Source organism: Carassius auratus, chromosome 11 (assembly GCF_003368295.1).
Source record: "Carassius auratus strain Wakin chromosome 11, ASM336829v1, whole genome shotgun sequence".
Classification (NCBI taxonomy): Eukaryota; Metazoa; Chordata; class Actinopteri; order Cypriniformes; family Cyprinidae; genus Carassius; species Carassius auratus.
The window spans coordinates 6,634,423-6,650,683 of NC_039253.1; the positions used below are offsets into that span (position 1 = coordinate 6,634,423).

The following is a 16,261-nucleotide window of genomic DNA, read 5'->3' on the forward strand; positions in this document are numbered from 1 at the left end:
TAGCCAGGTCAGCTTGTATGCAAAGGCTTGTGAACTTTTACTAGCCGGTGTTCACTGAGACCTCCAGATCTCTTAAAGCATCTGGTTACAATGAGTTAGTCAGGTGTAGTGCGTCTGTTTTCAGCACCACAGGCAGTGGACAGCGACAGTGATGCTGAGAGGATCAGACTGTTGCCCTTCTTCTGTTAAGCGCTCCAGAGGGAGAGGACGAATATGCTGTGCCATGAAGTTGACCCTTTTTCTAGAATTATACAGTGTAATAATGAGATGCGGTGTTGTTTTGCTGGCAGACCGATTTAAATTATTTTACCAACCTGTTGACAACTTTTGTCATTTCCCTTTTTTATTCAGTCTTTTCGCTGTTTTTATTATTATTACAAACAACACTAGTTTCTAATCTGTGTGTGTCAAATTACAATCTGCAATCTTTGCCACATCTCACTGAAATCTCATCACAAAAGTCAAGAGGATTTCAACCTAAATCGAGTAATTTCAGTATTCTTGTTTTGCTGGCCTGCCTACATGCCCTTACAAGGAAACTTCAATCTAGGTCACCATAATCAATCCTAAATCTGCAGTTCAGAGTTCCTTGTTCTACTTTAATGAGATTTCCTGTGGAATTCTAGGAACTGCTGTCAGGGCTTGAGTCCACTAATGGAGCGCCCACACAGATGTGTCTCATCCATGCTGTTCTTTGCTGTCGATTGAGATTAAAATGTTTTTTTTGTTTGTTTGTATGTCTACTCTCCATGCAGACTGAACTAAATCTGAGCACATACTGTGTTGCACTCACTTTTAGTTTCATGTGTAACTAGAGTATGCAACTCTTTATGGAGATTATGTGTTTATTTATTTAGTTAGTTATTTGTTTGTTTGTTTATTTATTTATTTAGTAATGTCATTCAGAATGTTTTCGTTTGTTTGTTTGTTTGTTTTTTGCAAAATTTTCAGTTAGTTTCATTGTCAGAAATGTATTTTACATATTTGGAAAAACAGTCAAAGTTCTTTCTTTATGTGGATACACTGAACACCGTATTTAAAGTCTTTTAAGTAAAACTCTTTGAAGCCTATTGTTGTCTATTACTTGCAGACATATGTGCATAATATCTCAAGAAAGTCACAAATAAAGAAAGATAAACATTCACACAAAAACAAGAGTACCTTTGTTTCCAGAAGCCAATGTCTTTGTGCTGGAAGCTTTTGCTTGTCAAAGTTGTGGTCTGAGGCAGTACATGTCTGATAAACCCTGAACAAGGATTTAAATAGCTAATACTGAATTGTTTTTAAGCTGAAGTTATGTTTCCGGTTAGACAAGGAAAGTTCATACAAATAATCAGTGCTGGGAGTATGACTGACATTATTATCATAGCATTCTCGTCTCTGTCCAATTCTATCCAAAACAAGCACCTGTATGAGGGTCGTGATCTACCAGATATACCAATGTCCACAGCATTAGGAGCTGTTATCCCAGCTTTAAATCCATGTTGAGCTAAATCCCCTTAAGACAAAATCATTGCATGTTATCAGCTAAATCCTGTCGAAAGGGACATTGGTGGGTTTTCGTTTTTTTCCATTTCTGTTTGATACATTTATAGTGATGGGCTTAAACAGGATATTAGTCTGTTATAGATTTAAAGCAAATCCTGTGGAAATGCCCAGCAGAGCATGAGCTCTTTTAAACCCTAAGAATAAAAATGAAAGAGTCAATATGCTCTCTGAGCTCAGATTGTGAGTATCGGATATGCTAATGGATGAAAAATAAATAAATAAAGCAATCATCCAGAAATTAATAAGTTATCATAAACACTGTACACATCGTATTTTCTGAGCACATTAGACTTTCTATTTTGTTTAAGATGCATTGATTATTTTATAGTATATTATTGTCATTAACCAACAGACAGTCATTGGACATTTATTTAAGAGAGGTGGCAGCTGTATTTCATCAAAGAGTGTCACAATCAACACTTTAAAGATGTTTTGGATTGCTGTACAGTCTCAGCCCACCAGATATGGTTTCTTCTACATCGGTTCTCCAAACTGGCCTGCAAAATGGGAAATTGCACTGTGCAAATTGCATTTTGCACCTTTACTTAATATGCAAAACAACTCTGTCAGCAAGTGCAGTTTAATGTGCAATAATCATTCCTTGACATATTGATGCATTGTCAAATCCTCGTTTAATTTCTGATGACTGTAAAGCCCATAGTCTCTTTATTACCAATCTCAGGCACAATAAACCGCAACAAGTGAGTGATTTTGAGCCCCTGTTGCGCTTGTAGCTGTAAAGTGGTGCAGAAGCCCCCACTCTCAAGAGCATGATGCAACTCTGATGAAATAGAGAAACCGGCTTGGGCTCTCTGCATTAGGATATTACCACGAGATACTCAAACATCCAGTGAATAGAGAGTTTAGTCCTCTCACTCAAGGCTTGTGCTCAACCACATGAGGTCCGCCTGACCAGGAGAGCTATCCAGGCCAAAGGAGCAGCACCAAGGCTGATGTAAGATCTCCTGAAAAACGGTAACTCACACTGGCACAGTCTGTTAAGTACTGTTGGCTTTTTTTCTGGACACCTTTGAGCTAGTTTATGCATGCGCTTCGTCATTGGTCTGTATTGGTGAAGGTTGTTGTTGGGTGCTTGGGAAAAGTCAGATTCATGCTCACAAACTCAAGATGTCATTTTCTATGCTTTTAAAAGATAGCCTCATATGCATTTACGACTTTCTAAAGAATCTTGCTCTTTTTAAAGTGCATATTAAAAGTTGAAATGAACCATTTGAACTGTATGATACTTGCTTTTTGCATGCAGTTGTTTGTTGTAACATGTCTTGGGAGCTGATTTTTGTATAGTAATTCAAGAAATTGGGCCAGTTTTTGAAATTGAAATGACTGCGAAAAATTGTCAAATTACCTTGCATTCACCTTATTTATTCACCTGAATACAGCAAATGCAAATAACATCGCCTCATCCATTTCCTCTGAACATATTCTCCACGGCTGCGTTAATAAACATGAGTTAGGTCTGTCTGTTTTGAAATGCTGCCCCTCAACAGTTTCGGGTTTGACACAAAGCTCTCAAGCGTTCTGTTGCCTGGCTGGTCTGCTGGCATCTGATTGGTCGTCTCCAGGCTGCTGGAGGTGTAGTAGAGCGTTGATTATGTCACAGCCCCGTTGTAGAGCAATTTGGTCCCTCCTCCCCTTTCCCCTCCCCCCCAGCCTACATGAGAGTACGTGTGCCGCATTCTGAGTGGAGGGAGCGAGAGAGAGAGAAAGACAGCCAGCCAGCAGCAGGTGGAAATGACATCATCTGCACTGCACCAACACTGCAGTAGTGTTTGAACAAAGATGCACTGGAGCTCCGTTTCGGAGGGACTCTTTTTGTCTGCAAGGGATATTTGTGAGGAAAAACACAGCATCCAATGCATGCGTGTACATCCATTCATTAGAATCAGATTCACTTTCATTCACCGTGTGTGAAACAGAACTGGTGCCAGTGTGATAAATGCAGGGAATTTGGCGTCACTGTAAAAAAAAATTTTTTTTAATTAAAACAAACAAATATTATGAGCTTACATGCAGGAGCCTGCAAGTCGTTGGAAACCATTATTTTTGTTTGTTTGTTTGGTGGATATGCAAGCTAGTTACTATTTGATATGGACAAATGGAATTGGAATAATGAGAAATAAAAATGAATGAATGTTTGTTTGAGATGATGAAAAGTATTGAATGTGTTTGAATGTGTTTCATGTTTTTTTAAATGTGCTTTGTTCATTTGAAAAAATCAATTTTGAGGTTGTTGTTTTTTAATAAAAAAAAAAATGTTAATGAAAATTAACTATTTTAATTAGGTTTTTTTATTTTTACGATCACTGCTACACCAAATATACAATTTGTTTTTAGATCTAATATATTCCTATACATTTCAAAAGTAATTTTTCATTCAGAAATTGTAATTAATCATAGAAGAGGTGTATTTTGAATAACTTAATACTGTAAAGTTGGACAAAGCATCATATAACTGACCCATATAAAGTAGTGAAGTGAAATTCAAAAAATATTTAACTTCTGTTACATTACATTTTTTTCTGAGTTAAACAAGGAATTCATCAAGACAAAATATAGGTCAGGACTTCAGTTTTATATATATATATGAACACTCCTATAAACGGCCTTGGTGAAGTCAGCAGACAAAGAAATTGGTCTCAGAAATCAGTTATTACTCGTGAATGAAAGACAAACATTATTTTCTTTGGTATAACATGCACTGATGAATCATGCACAATAACATTGGGAACGTTTGATAAGAAAGAAAATAGAGTTTGACTTCATGTTGATTTTAAAGTCAGTTGAGTACACATAAAAATCTCAATTCTCTTATGTTTTATGTAGATAACCAGTTCAGAATGTCCATCCTGGAACGCCTAGAGCAGATGGAGCGAAGGATGGCAGAGATGGCCGGTCAACAGCAGCAGCAACAACTGAGCAGTGGAGGACCATCTGATAGCGGAGGAACCGGAACAGGAGGAGAAGGAGGAAGAAGCAATTCTGAACAGGCGCAGGTATCATTCTGTGCTACACTGTCTTGCTCCAAACTAACAGATATCTCCATTAGCTTCCTGGAATTTACTTGGTTCTTGATTCTTTGTTTTAGTTCTCACCAGGTCAGGGTCAGAGCCAGGTTCAAGGTCCAGCTGGCAACTCATTTGAGAGCCGTGTGGTGGTAGTTTGTGAAAAGATGATGAACCGTGCATGCTGGGCAAAGTCCAAGCACCTGATCCACTCCAAGACGTTCAGGGGCATGACTCTTCTTCATCTGGCAGCCGCCCAGGGCTACACCACACTTATCCAAACACTTATCAAGTGGCGGTGAGTATACTGATTGTATACCTGCAAAAAATGCCCATTTATATTGCATTATTCATCTTTTATGTATTGTTCTCTGAGCTGAACAATTTTTTTTTTACAGCACTAAGCACGCAGACAGTATTGACCTGGAACTTGAGGTCGATCCTCTAAACGTGGACCATTTCTCTTGCACACCACTGGTGAGTGTTAACATTATGTCAGGATACTTTCATCAATTATACCATGATTTGGATGAGTTGTTTCATATAGAAGGGCATGGGATGCCTTATAAAATAAATGCAACTCAATTTTCTTCTCTTCAGATGTGGGCTTGCGCTTTGGGTCATATGGAAGCAGCAGTGGTTCTGTATAAATGGGATCGGCGAGCTTTGGCCATCCCAGATTCTTTGGGTCGCTTACCGTTGGCTATTGCCCGGTCCCGTGGTCATACCAAGCTGGCAGAGTGTCTGGAAAGCCTTCAAAGGGAGGAGCAGCAGTCAGGAGCACTGAATACAACTCCCAGCATGCCTTTCTCACCATCTACTGAGGCCTCAGCTGCAGAGGGGTGGATGAATGTCTGGGGTTCAGACACATCTTCAGTTGGGCTGAAAGGAAGCAACCTCACTAGTTCTGCTTCCAGTTCCAGCTCAGGTGAGAACTGGAAACTTTCATTCTCTCTGAACTGTCAGTCTTCAATAGTCTCTCATGTGCATGTTGAGTTGAGAAAAACATATTAAATGTAGACCTTCCATGAACAAATGAGTGCTTTGTAAGGGGATGGTTCTGGTTGGGTGATAGGTTGTGTTTAATTTGGTCAAACAGTCTTCTAAGACATTTTCTTTGTACTTTGGCAGACTTGAGGAGACCTAGGTCAGAACCGTCTAGTTTCTATAGCAGCGTGAATCACGGTGATGCCCCGTTGAGCAAGAAACACAAACCCAACCCCGAGACTCTTCAAACTCGGCCTAGCAAACCCTGTTCTGCACCTCTCGGACTAGAAGAACAGGCCCACAAGCCTAAAACGTGCCCTTCTAAACTGAGGGAATGTAATGCTGAGAAAGAGCAAGGAGATGGTGAGCAGTCTCAGACTAAGCTGGGCTCAACGTGTGGAGGTGGGTGCTGGGGTTCCAGACAGACTGCAGGACGCAGAGTGCCAACTGCAGGACTTGGCAAGGAAAGGCTCGCGAACAGACTGAGATTAAGAGAGATTGCTAGTGCGGGAACAATCTCTGATCTGCGGACAACCCAAGAGGATCTGGAGAACACAGGAGGCCTGCAGGTGAGGCATAGAGAAGGTACTCGACCAGACTGCCGAAACAGCTTTTTTGTAGTGATTTAAGATAAAAGTAAAGTTTGCACAGATCTTGCAAAACTTGCATTGTCTTCTATCTGATGTCTCAGTGGCAATATTGTTAGAAATGTTCAAAGTACCTACTAAAGTACCTATTAAAACTATTTGTTTCAGAACATGAACATGATGAATTTAGCAGAGGAAGTCATTGAGGCGACATCTGATCGCATCAAGAGGGAAAACTTTGTTGCATCAGAAACTACACTGGATGGTGTTGGAGTCAGCAGCACCATGAGCTGGTTGGCCAGTTACCTTGGAGATGCAGAGAGGTGATTCATCAAAAAGCTCTATAATCTGTTCTCAAAAATCCTAGTTACAGTCTCTTTGGGTTCTTGTGTGTAATTGTTTTCACAATTGTTCCCAGGTTCCTGTTTAACAAGCCTCTAACTTCCTCTCCTGGCCTGGTCCCAGTCCACGTTGGAGGACAGCCAGAACTCGATGGTTCTCTTGGGAAGCTTGGCCTCCAAACCCCTGCTGAATGGACTGCGCTTCTCAATGCCTCCCACAACAAGGAGGAGCGCGACCTGACCCAGCTGGCCCTGTCTGATCCCGAACAGAGAGAGCTTCATGAGGCAGCCCGACAGGTCCAGAACACCTTCCGCAAATACAAGGTAGGACAGGGCTTCACCCAGGTGGCAGGGTCACCCATGCAGGTTATCAGTGGTGTGTTGCCAGTGTTCGTGATGGTCCAATTTCAAAGGTATTGATGTATTGTGTAGTCTTGTATGGTGTTCCTGAACTTAAGGTAAATTAATCTGGACCTTTGCAGTCCTGTGTCGTGAAAGGTGGTATGATTGTTGTGGTGTGTGCTCAAAAGGCAGAGATAGGGTCACTGTTGTTGACAAGCATGGGGAAATTTGCTTGAGCTTAGCATGGCCTTGCTATAAGGAATGATTGCATTGTTCCCTCTATCTATCTGTCTGTCTTAACGGGATGCGTGGATAACCCTGAGTCCACACCATGTTGGTTGTTCAGAGCAGATTTCTCTCAGTGTGCTGTTGGTGCACAGTGCTCTGAGGAATAACCTTCTCCCAGGTGTCAGACCATATCAACACAGCTTTACCAGTCTATGAAGACACCTTGGCCAGGCACAAAGGAATCAGATGCCATCATCTCTGTGGCCTTGCAGGCCTCCTTGTGAACTCTAATCTCTCTCCTGTCCTCTCCACCCTACCTTATCCCCTCTTCCCCCATCCTGCAGGGTCGTCCGCTTCGGGAGCAGCAGGAACTGGCAGCTGCTGTCATTCAGCGCTGTTATAAGAGGTACAAACAGGTAGGCAGAGACAATCAGAATTATGTGTGTGTACACTTTTGATCGGTCATTATTAAAGGCTTTACGAGAATGGCTTCAATTCCTTCCTCTCTCTTCCCCAAGCTGACATGGATAGCCTTGAAGGTAACACTTCTGCTTCATTTACAATTACTTGTGGTTTGAACTGAAAGTTTGTTAGTGGTGCCTTATCACTTTTACTATTGCTTATACTTAGGGTTATGTATATGAACCAAACTTGTACTAACAAAGATGGATGCTAGTTTAAATAATGCAGCTTGCTAAGAATTGATTAGCTATTGAGCTACTTTCCTGACATACCTTACTTCTAAAACGATAAAACTGGTAAAAAAAAAAAAAAAATGTCATACAGATTCAGTCAATGTTTTGAGACTTGAGGCAGTAAGCAACCCCCTAGCATTGCCCTAGCATTGACTATTTTGCTATGTGCTATTTTGTGTTCAAATACATTCAGTGCAGCTTAGCCACTGCATAGCAAATGTCAATCATCCACAACCCACCTAATTTAATGTTGATGGTGTAGTTTGGCAGTGTTGATATTTGTTTTGTATTAGCAAACAGACTAGTTTGCTACAGATCTCTCTCTCTCTCTCTCTCTCTCTCTCTCTCTCTCTCTCTCTCTCTCTCTCTCTCTGCCATGTGACACAAGTTTCTTTGTCTGTCTTCTTGACAGTATGCACTTTATAAGAAGATGACGCTGGCCGCCATCCTTATCCAGAGTAAATTCCGCAGCTACCACGAACAGAAAAAGTTCCAGCAGAGTCGCAGGGCAGCCATGCTGATCCAGCAATATTACCGCAGCTACAAAGAGCTTGGTCGGCCGAACCCACGCAGCCGAGTTACTGCAGCTGCACTGGTGCAGCAAAAACTCAGGTACAAGAACATTAAACCAGTGAGGGCTGACCTGGTGGTTGAAGATCGAACAAATCTGATATTATAAAGGTTTTTGTCAAATACTCATGACATCTGCACACTCTTATTGGTGTGAGCACTTTGGTGCCTCCAGTGGCCAAGCTAGGTATTGCGCAATGATTCAAAACTTTTCATGTGTAATGCATCACATTTAGAATTAAAATACCACCATCATGTTAAGAATTAAGCACTCATCATCCAAGTATAATAGGCAGTTAAAATGCCTTTTACATGGCCGTCACCTTGGAGCTTAGTTCTGAATTTAGCTCCCATTTGTGTGTACACATGCTTTTACCAAGCAACTTTGTGCATTCAAGCCTCACAAGGAGTGTTGCATGAATTAATTGAGTGTTATTTTGCCATTCTAAAGTGTACTGTCTTTTTGGATGAATTGCTAAGTATGTGCCAACACTTCAAATGTGACACCCAGCCAAGTCGACTTTCTAAAGAATGGCAGCATTCGAAACCCTCCTGTTTACTTTAAGAGACAATCTGTTGTTGAGACAGTGCCAGGAAATGATTTACTTCACTAACAGTTTGAGTCCAAGTACACATAGAAGCATCGTTATTTTTGCATGCCATTTGTTGTCTCACAACCTGTTGAAGCAATTGCAGTTTGCTGTTTTTTATGAGTGCATCATATTACGTTTGCATACACTTAGAGTTAAGAATGTGAAGAAACCCTTATATTTAAAAAAAAAAAAAATTATGTGTCTGAATCTCTAACCATTAGGCCACGACTTCAATATGTTAGGTACAAGCATGCAAAATTTGTGCTCTGGATAGTTCCTCGAATCATGTTTCTAGTTGAGGGTAGGTGTAATGATATATTTTGCCTGGTAGACAATAAAGTGTGCAAGAAAATTCTGTAGAACCCTAGCCATATTATAGAGAGTTGTGGGTGGACTCTTTGTCACGTTTGAAACTGAATATATCGCACACACTAAAATCATAGCAGAAATTTGTGCAAATGTTTTTTTTTTTTCTTACAGAAATGTCTGGTTTGTACAAAACCACTCATGCTGATCATTTTGTTTTAGAAGCAGTTTCCTGACCAAGAGACAAGACCAGGCTGCCAGAAAAATAATGCGGTTTCTGCTGCGGTGCCGTCACAGGTAGGCCAAAGACGAGAATTTTGAGTGTTCCTACAGCCTTGTTGTTCTTCTAGCATGCACAACCTCATTCTATGGTATACTTGCAGCTTTTAGATGAATCGGACTTTAATATCCTGCTGTTTAGAAAGGTTAAAGGCACATTTCATACTCTCTCAAGCACACCCAACACAATTGTCAGGAGTCATAGGACAGCGACAGACAAACCTTGGTGTTTTCATGGCTCTGTTAGAAAGCCCCATTGTGTTTGGTCCTATTTCCCAAACCCAGCCCAACCTCAGTGTGTACTAATAGCTGTCTGGTGTTGTTTTGCTGTTTACGCAAAGCCCCTTGATGGACCATAGACTATTCAAACGGGTGAGTGCAGCCTCAGTAAATTAGTTCATACCCCTTGATTTCTCTTCTTTTTATCTCCCTGTCTCTCCCTTTTCTTTCATCTTGTTCTTCATCTATGTACCTTGATTTCAGACTCTGCTGTTCCCTATGACTCTCTCTGTACTTTCTTACCCTCTTTTCTATTATCTCATTTTCTCTATTGCTTTATGCCTGCATGCATGATGGCCGACTGGAGCCGAGTTGACTGAGCCTTATATGAGAGAGAGAGGACTATAGAGCCAGCTAACCAACAAATGTTGATGATACATTAATTGCAAAACTAACAATGCACTCTCTCTCTCTCTGTCTCTTTTTCTTTCAATCTCTCTTTCAATCCCTCTATCTCCCTAAAGTCTCCTCCATCTCTCTTGTTATGAGGATGCTTATGACAACACTAAGGACTGCTGGGTAGTGCATTTGGCAATTGCATGATGGCTAAAGACATGGAGGCCTTGCTTCTATCAGGGCATGCTTGAAATAACATCCCTTTCTCTATGGAAGAGGAAATGTCTTGAATGCCTGGCTGCCTGTTTTATACATCTCTTTCAGCTTTTATAAGCTTGATTTGGAGGCTGAGGGTGGGACGGGGATCAAACTGTGAGCTAACGAGGTGTTTGGAGGTTTAAATTGTCTTTAAGATGTTTAATAATAAGTTCTAAATGTAGAAGTATAATTAATGGTGGTAATCAATTAAGTTGAATTTCTGTGATGTGTTTTGTTCGTGAATTGTAGGGTTGCATATTGCGACTTTTTAAAGGTTATACTGTAGTTTTAAGATGGATGCTTTACTTTGGATTATTTTGGATCCTGAGTTTTGTATATATTAATATGTGTTTACTTTGTAGTCTGATTGTAGACTCTTAGATGTAAAGAGTACATTTCAAAGAAAATTATTTTTCCCACAGATTTACATTTTTTTTTTTTTTTTTTTGCAAAAATGACTTTTGTCCTATACAGCGGCCAAAAAAGTATTTGGACATTTAAATCCAACTTAAAAATGTGTGAATGTTATTGGATTAGATGCAAAATATCCAACCATATGTCGTCTGTGCTCAAATCCAGGACAAGAACTACTTTTCTGAGCCATATTTTCTTTGTCTTTTGAGCAGCTGGATTGTGGACATGTTCCACTAACGTTTGACAACCAAAAAGTTTCCAAATGTTCAATTTAAACAGTAAATCTACCAATAAACCTTCTGTTCTGCTTGAAAGGTGTGCTTGTGCTATCTTCCCTTAAAATAATTGACACTTGCATTGATGTTTTGTTTATCTACTGCCATGACATTAAGACATTTTTAAGTGTGACTTAGCTTTTTAAGTCGCTGTATCTGTGTTCTGTATGTTCCTTGAGGCTTAAAGATCTTTGTCATTTATAGTGGGGGTATATTTATTGTCCTTTGTTGATGCCAATGAGGAGACAGTTATGAAACTGGCAGGTGTATTGGTTAATGGTCTGTGATTCCTCTGAGGGCCTGGAATGCTTGTGAACCCTCAGGCTAACTTTTTTTTTTTGGTCTACTTTCAGGGCGAAAGAATTGAGAAAGGCCAAGGAACATGAGAGTGCAGCAAAGAGCCCCGTCGCGATGTAACATCTCCGAGCAGTCTCCTTCTCTTCGCTGTGTTTTTACCAGAGACAAAATTCTTCAGGAAGACGGAAGATCATCGGATATGCGACGGTTGAACTCTATAGCAGCGTTGTGACTGATTCTGCTCCTGCATTGTGTATTTTCTCGCTACCGGGGAACTGAAATCAAGACTATTGGGGAAATATGACATTATCTTCATGGCATTTTTGCACTCTTCATAGATTTTTTTCTTCAGATTACAAAAAAATAAAAAAGGATAACAAAGGAAGACCAAGGAGCAAAGACTTTTTATTCCGACGACGCTTGTAAAATATCACGCAACATGAACAGATCAACGTCAGAAAAACATCATGCCGGAGGCTGCTTCAGATTACATTTTTATATTTTGAAAGAAAAAAAAAAGACAACAATCAACAAGTGTGGGGGAAAAAAAGAACAAAACCTAGAAAATGTAAACCAAAAAAAGGCCTCATTGCAGTGAACATATGCATGCAGAGTATTTGAAATCAGTCTCTCATCTCCACAGATCTTTGTTTTTGAAAAATGCTGTCCGTTCATTCAAAGGGAAGCCTTCATATGAATGTAGATGGGGTCAGGGCAAAATTGCTGGGTTTGAAATATCAGTGTCTTACCTTTGTCTTTATGGGTGTTTAGGGGACTTCTGACAACAAATTTGGGGATTGAAGCGAAGCCCTCTGGGCTACTGTTTCGTGTGCACTGTTTTCGACTTTCTTATGGGTCCTTTTCTTAATGTCATTTTTGCTGGCCTGACTTTGTGTGTCCTGTGTTTGTTGAACTGAATCTGGATACAGTGCATGTGTTTGAGCAAAATGCTCCTGCATGCTATGTAAATGTTTTGTGTTTTATTTTCATTCATATTGGTGATATTGTGGCACCATCAAACCAGACCGTATAAGCCTGTTTGTTTTCGAGTACATTGTTATAAAGACCATTATTTTTATATAGTTCACTTATTTATTTATAAGCTTTATTTACTTTTTTTGCCTTTAGCATTACTGCATTTTTTTTTTAATGTGTGAAGGTTTTAAAAAAAAAACTCCTGACCTTTTTTAATGTGAACTGTACTATCCATTGTGCCACAGCGCCAAACGTATATTTGCGAAGGTTATCTTCCATTTTTGTGTGTGTGCGTGTGTGCTGTGATACGTTTCTTCATTGTTACTGTCGGTTGATTTTGAAGAGCTCCAGAAAGCCTCCACAAGCTTTCCCGTGGAGTTTCACTGAACATTGCCTTGACTTCTTGACTTTTTGAAGGGTCCCTATACAGAAGCTTCAAAAAACAAAAACAAAAAAAAAAATCATATTTTTGACTATTTAAGTGGTCCCTGTACATATGAAGATGGGTGAAGGAACATTGATAGCCAGACACTTTTTCCGAAGAGGATTGTATTTAAGAATATATAGTATTTTATTCATAAATTGGATTATAACACATTAAGAGACCAACAAAAAAATATATTGTATAGTTTTCTTTGAACGCCCAAGATGTACGGTTTGTAAATATTGTAAATACTGGTTGCGAAGAAGGAGCCATGTGCATGAAACTTTAAGACATTGAGCATAATGTAAAGATCAAATGTAGTGGCAATGGTCTGTAATACAATTTGAACAACGTCACTGTAAGACTTTGTTGAAAAGGTTCTTTCGCAGGACATTCTCTCAAGCATGACATGATTCACGATAAAATCGTAGATTTAGCGGAAGAGCCAAGCGAATCCATCAGACACAATAGGATCTTTCTTTTTCAGGGTTAGCGGAAATAAAACAGTATTTCGTTTTGCTATGTTTTAACCGATGGTGACCAGTCATGTGAATGCTACAGGACTTAAATAAGCTATTCCTTTGAGAAGTATTGGAAGAACTAGTACTGAATGAGCAAACTTCACTCACACACCCAACAGTTACAGCTGAGGTTTCTACGATACAGTGGATAAAATGTCTCCACGGTTTTGTCTTACATTACTAAGTGTACTCACATTTTATCGTCTTGAACTCAACATGAACAGTAGTATTGGATGGAGTCAGGAGGTTAAACGCAGGTCATGTAATTAAAAACGATGTTGACGTGAGGGTTGTGAATGGTTATTTCCATGAGGCGATTCCCATACACGTGCTTACATGCTAGAATCAAACACTGAGAGGCCATGAAAGCGGTCACGGATATTGTGAATGTAGCTCAAAACGCGCCCGTTTCGACTTTCGTCACAATCGACGACTGCCATGTTCATAGCGTTCTTTTTCGATTGTTTCATCATTTCTTGGGGGGCTGCTACCAACTTTCAAAACCCCATGGTTGAGTCACACCGAATCATATTTGATTTCTGTCCTAGCCTGCATTTTGTTTTTCGTTTATGCTCATGCCAGCTATACGGAAATAAGCATCTTTCACAAATTTCTCGGAAAGAAATTTGAGACTGACCCCCTGAACTTCCAAAGTGATTTCAGCTGACGAGAGGCAACATATTAACTTACACCAGCACATTTTGCCTGTTAAAGAAAGCAAGGACGAGAAAAGAACGTGGTGCTTATCTGCTGAAATGTAGTTTTATTTTCTATCCCCCACATCTAGATCCATTGTTTTGGAAGTTAAATGTTTCCAAATTATCTCAGAGACTCGGTATCAGTATTATTATAGAAAGTGCCTAAAACATTTAACCGATATCAGAAGTGTGTCATTCCTAAAGAAGTTGTTCCATATGAACCAGTTACTCTTTTTTTTTTTTTTTTTTTATGGTATGCAACGCTAAAAGCTGGTTACTGTCCAAACAGAAGCCGAAGTCTGTTTTCTCCTCTCACACCCTTTTCACTCCTTAAACACGGACACAGAGTGTGAAGGCACCTTTTATTTTGGGTTTTTTTAGGTCGCCCACTCATTCTGATTATGTCTCCAAAAAGCGACTTTAAGTGACCCAGTATCATACTATGCATGCTTTCATTATTTCTTTCATTTTGTGTACTTTTCTTTCTCTTGTTCCATGTCGGGTCTAAACTGGGCCTGGAAAGTAGGACACGCTCAGTGTAGTTGGCGCATTGTGTAATAACTCCATCCGGCTGTTAGTTTCAAGTCCGAGCACAACTCCAAGCGAAGGTGGCCGCCCTTAACATCCCTTTCCTTTTCCGTCCGACTTGAAACTTCAGGAAATCATACGTGAAAGTCCTCAGTATCCACCAGGAAAAGCTGTTTATGGATCACCAGGTATATGTATCTCAGTTTGGGTCATTCATCTTAGGCGAGGGAAAAATCTGCCTCCCTTTTGTAGTTTTACTCAGGGTGCTAAAACAGGGAGATGGTGTTTAGTATGGAGACTAGATTAGGTTAGGTTAAGTCTCCAGGTTAATCAACAGGAGAAACCACTGGGAATATGTACTTCCATATGTACGTTCGCTTTGTTACAAAACCACTGCTTTCAGAGACAGACCGCCACTTGGGTAACAGGATAGACTATGTTTATAGAGTTTTTAGACCATTTTTCCAAAACTGAGCAGGTATCATTGTTCGTGCAGGTATCACCGCTCATTTAGTATTGCCATATCCCCATGGGATTGGGAATGCATAAGTATACCTCAGCGCCAAATACCTTCAGAATAAGGTGGGAGATCCCGTCCTCTTATGAAACAGCTCAGCATACGTGCATCCGGATCATGCTTTCCGTATTTTTGTGTCAGTTAAGAGAAATATGCACTTTGTACAGCTCACCATCCGAGCCCTTGTACGTTGTGAGTGCGTCTGTGTGTGTGCTTTATCTCAACAGATGACCACATGAGACCAGACCACAATGAAGGTTATAGCAAAACGAGGGAAAACAATATACTGGTGCAGTTTGGAAGTTTGTACCATGTCCTAAATCCTCTCTTTGGAACTCCGGAAATGCAGGTTGGGCTTAAACAGAACTGAAAAACCACTCGATTATAAGCTTTTCACTTACAAGTACAGAGCAATAAACACTTTGTTGTAGACAAGCTCTTTAGGTTGAAAGAATATGGATAAGTCAAACATAAAAAAATAAATAAAAATAGAAAGAAAGAAAAAACTAAAACTAAAAAAAAAAACATTGGGACATGCTTAGTTCACTTCCTCTTATGCAATTACAGGTACACAGAGAGAGGTGTTCAGTGGTCTGTGGACATTGATTTCATATTTCCCAGCCCTAATGCACGTTTTCATCATTTTAAAATGAAGAATAGAAAAAATAAAATAAAACATGAGCCCATATTTCTAACAAGGCAGTGGGCTTTCAACACTCTGCATGTGAAGCTAGTATTAGACCTCTGTTTTCCCCACTATATCTCTCTCTTTCTCCTTCATACCTGCTTTGTGCTCCTTGTATCTTTTCCTCCTCTGATGAGTTCTGCCTCACGTGCTGCTTTCTCGGCCGTCTCCCTCTTTCTGTCCTTCTTGTGAGTTTTATTTATTTACTTTGATTTATTTTTTATTATTATTATATTTTTTGTTTTGTGACTGCATGTGAGAGCATCACTGAATTGTTGGATATGTTTAAAAAAAAAATGAATAAATAAATATTCAGCTGCTGAAGCCATGCAAAACATTTTGAATTGCCCTTAAAATATGGAAAATGTTTTCTGAATGCTTTATATAATTTCTGCTGTAAAATAAAATCTTAAAAGAAACTGTGCTCTTGTTGTTCCTGTTTTCTGCAACTTTCTGTTTTTTCTTTCCATCATATAATTTCTGAAGCCCCCCTGCTCTGAAAGTTCATATAAACACAATCTCATGACTGACAAGATTAAAAAAGAATAAAAAATT

The 16,261-nt window shown here is 39.7% G+C and overlaps 1 protein-coding gene across 13 annotated transcripts in view; it reads left to right on the forward strand.

The window, feature by feature from the left end:
- LOC113110868 (calmodulin binding transcription activator 1b) overlaps positions 1 to 16,122 on the forward strand; it is a 292,263-nt gene extending 276,141 nt beyond the window's left edge. For 5 of the 13 annotated variants that reach the window (XM_026275113.1, XM_026275117.1, XM_026275109.1 and 2 more), the window contains 13 exons: positions 4,393 to 4,562; positions 4,655 to 4,869; positions 4,970 to 5,048; positions 5,172 to 5,499; positions 5,703 to 6,127; positions 6,314 to 6,468; positions 6,564 to 6,810; positions 7,401 to 7,472; positions 7,575 to 7,595; positions 8,164 to 8,363; positions 9,443 to 9,517; positions 9,841 to 9,871; positions 11,415 to 16,122. In XM_026275113.1, the coding sequence (XP_026130898.1) occupies positions 4,393 to 4,562; positions 4,655 to 4,869; positions 4,970 to 5,048; positions 5,172 to 5,499; positions 5,703 to 6,127; positions 6,314 to 6,468; positions 6,564 to 6,810; positions 7,401 to 7,472; positions 7,575 to 7,595; positions 8,164 to 8,363; positions 9,443 to 9,517; positions 9,841 to 9,871; positions 11,415 to 11,447 (2,051 nt within the window). In that variant the 3' untranslated portion in view covers positions 11,448 to 16,122. The remainder of the gene's footprint in view (positions 1 to 4,392; positions 4,563 to 4,654; positions 4,870 to 4,969; positions 5,049 to 5,171; positions 5,500 to 5,702; positions 6,128 to 6,313; positions 6,469 to 6,563; positions 6,811 to 7,400; positions 7,473 to 7,574; positions 7,596 to 8,163; positions 8,364 to 9,442; positions 9,518 to 9,840; positions 9,872 to 11,414) is intronic. The other 8 variants (XM_026275114.1, XM_026275121.1, XM_026275115.1 and 5 more) reach the window with 6 other exon arrangements.
- The last annotated feature ends 139 nt before the right edge of the window (positions 16,123 to 16,261 follow it).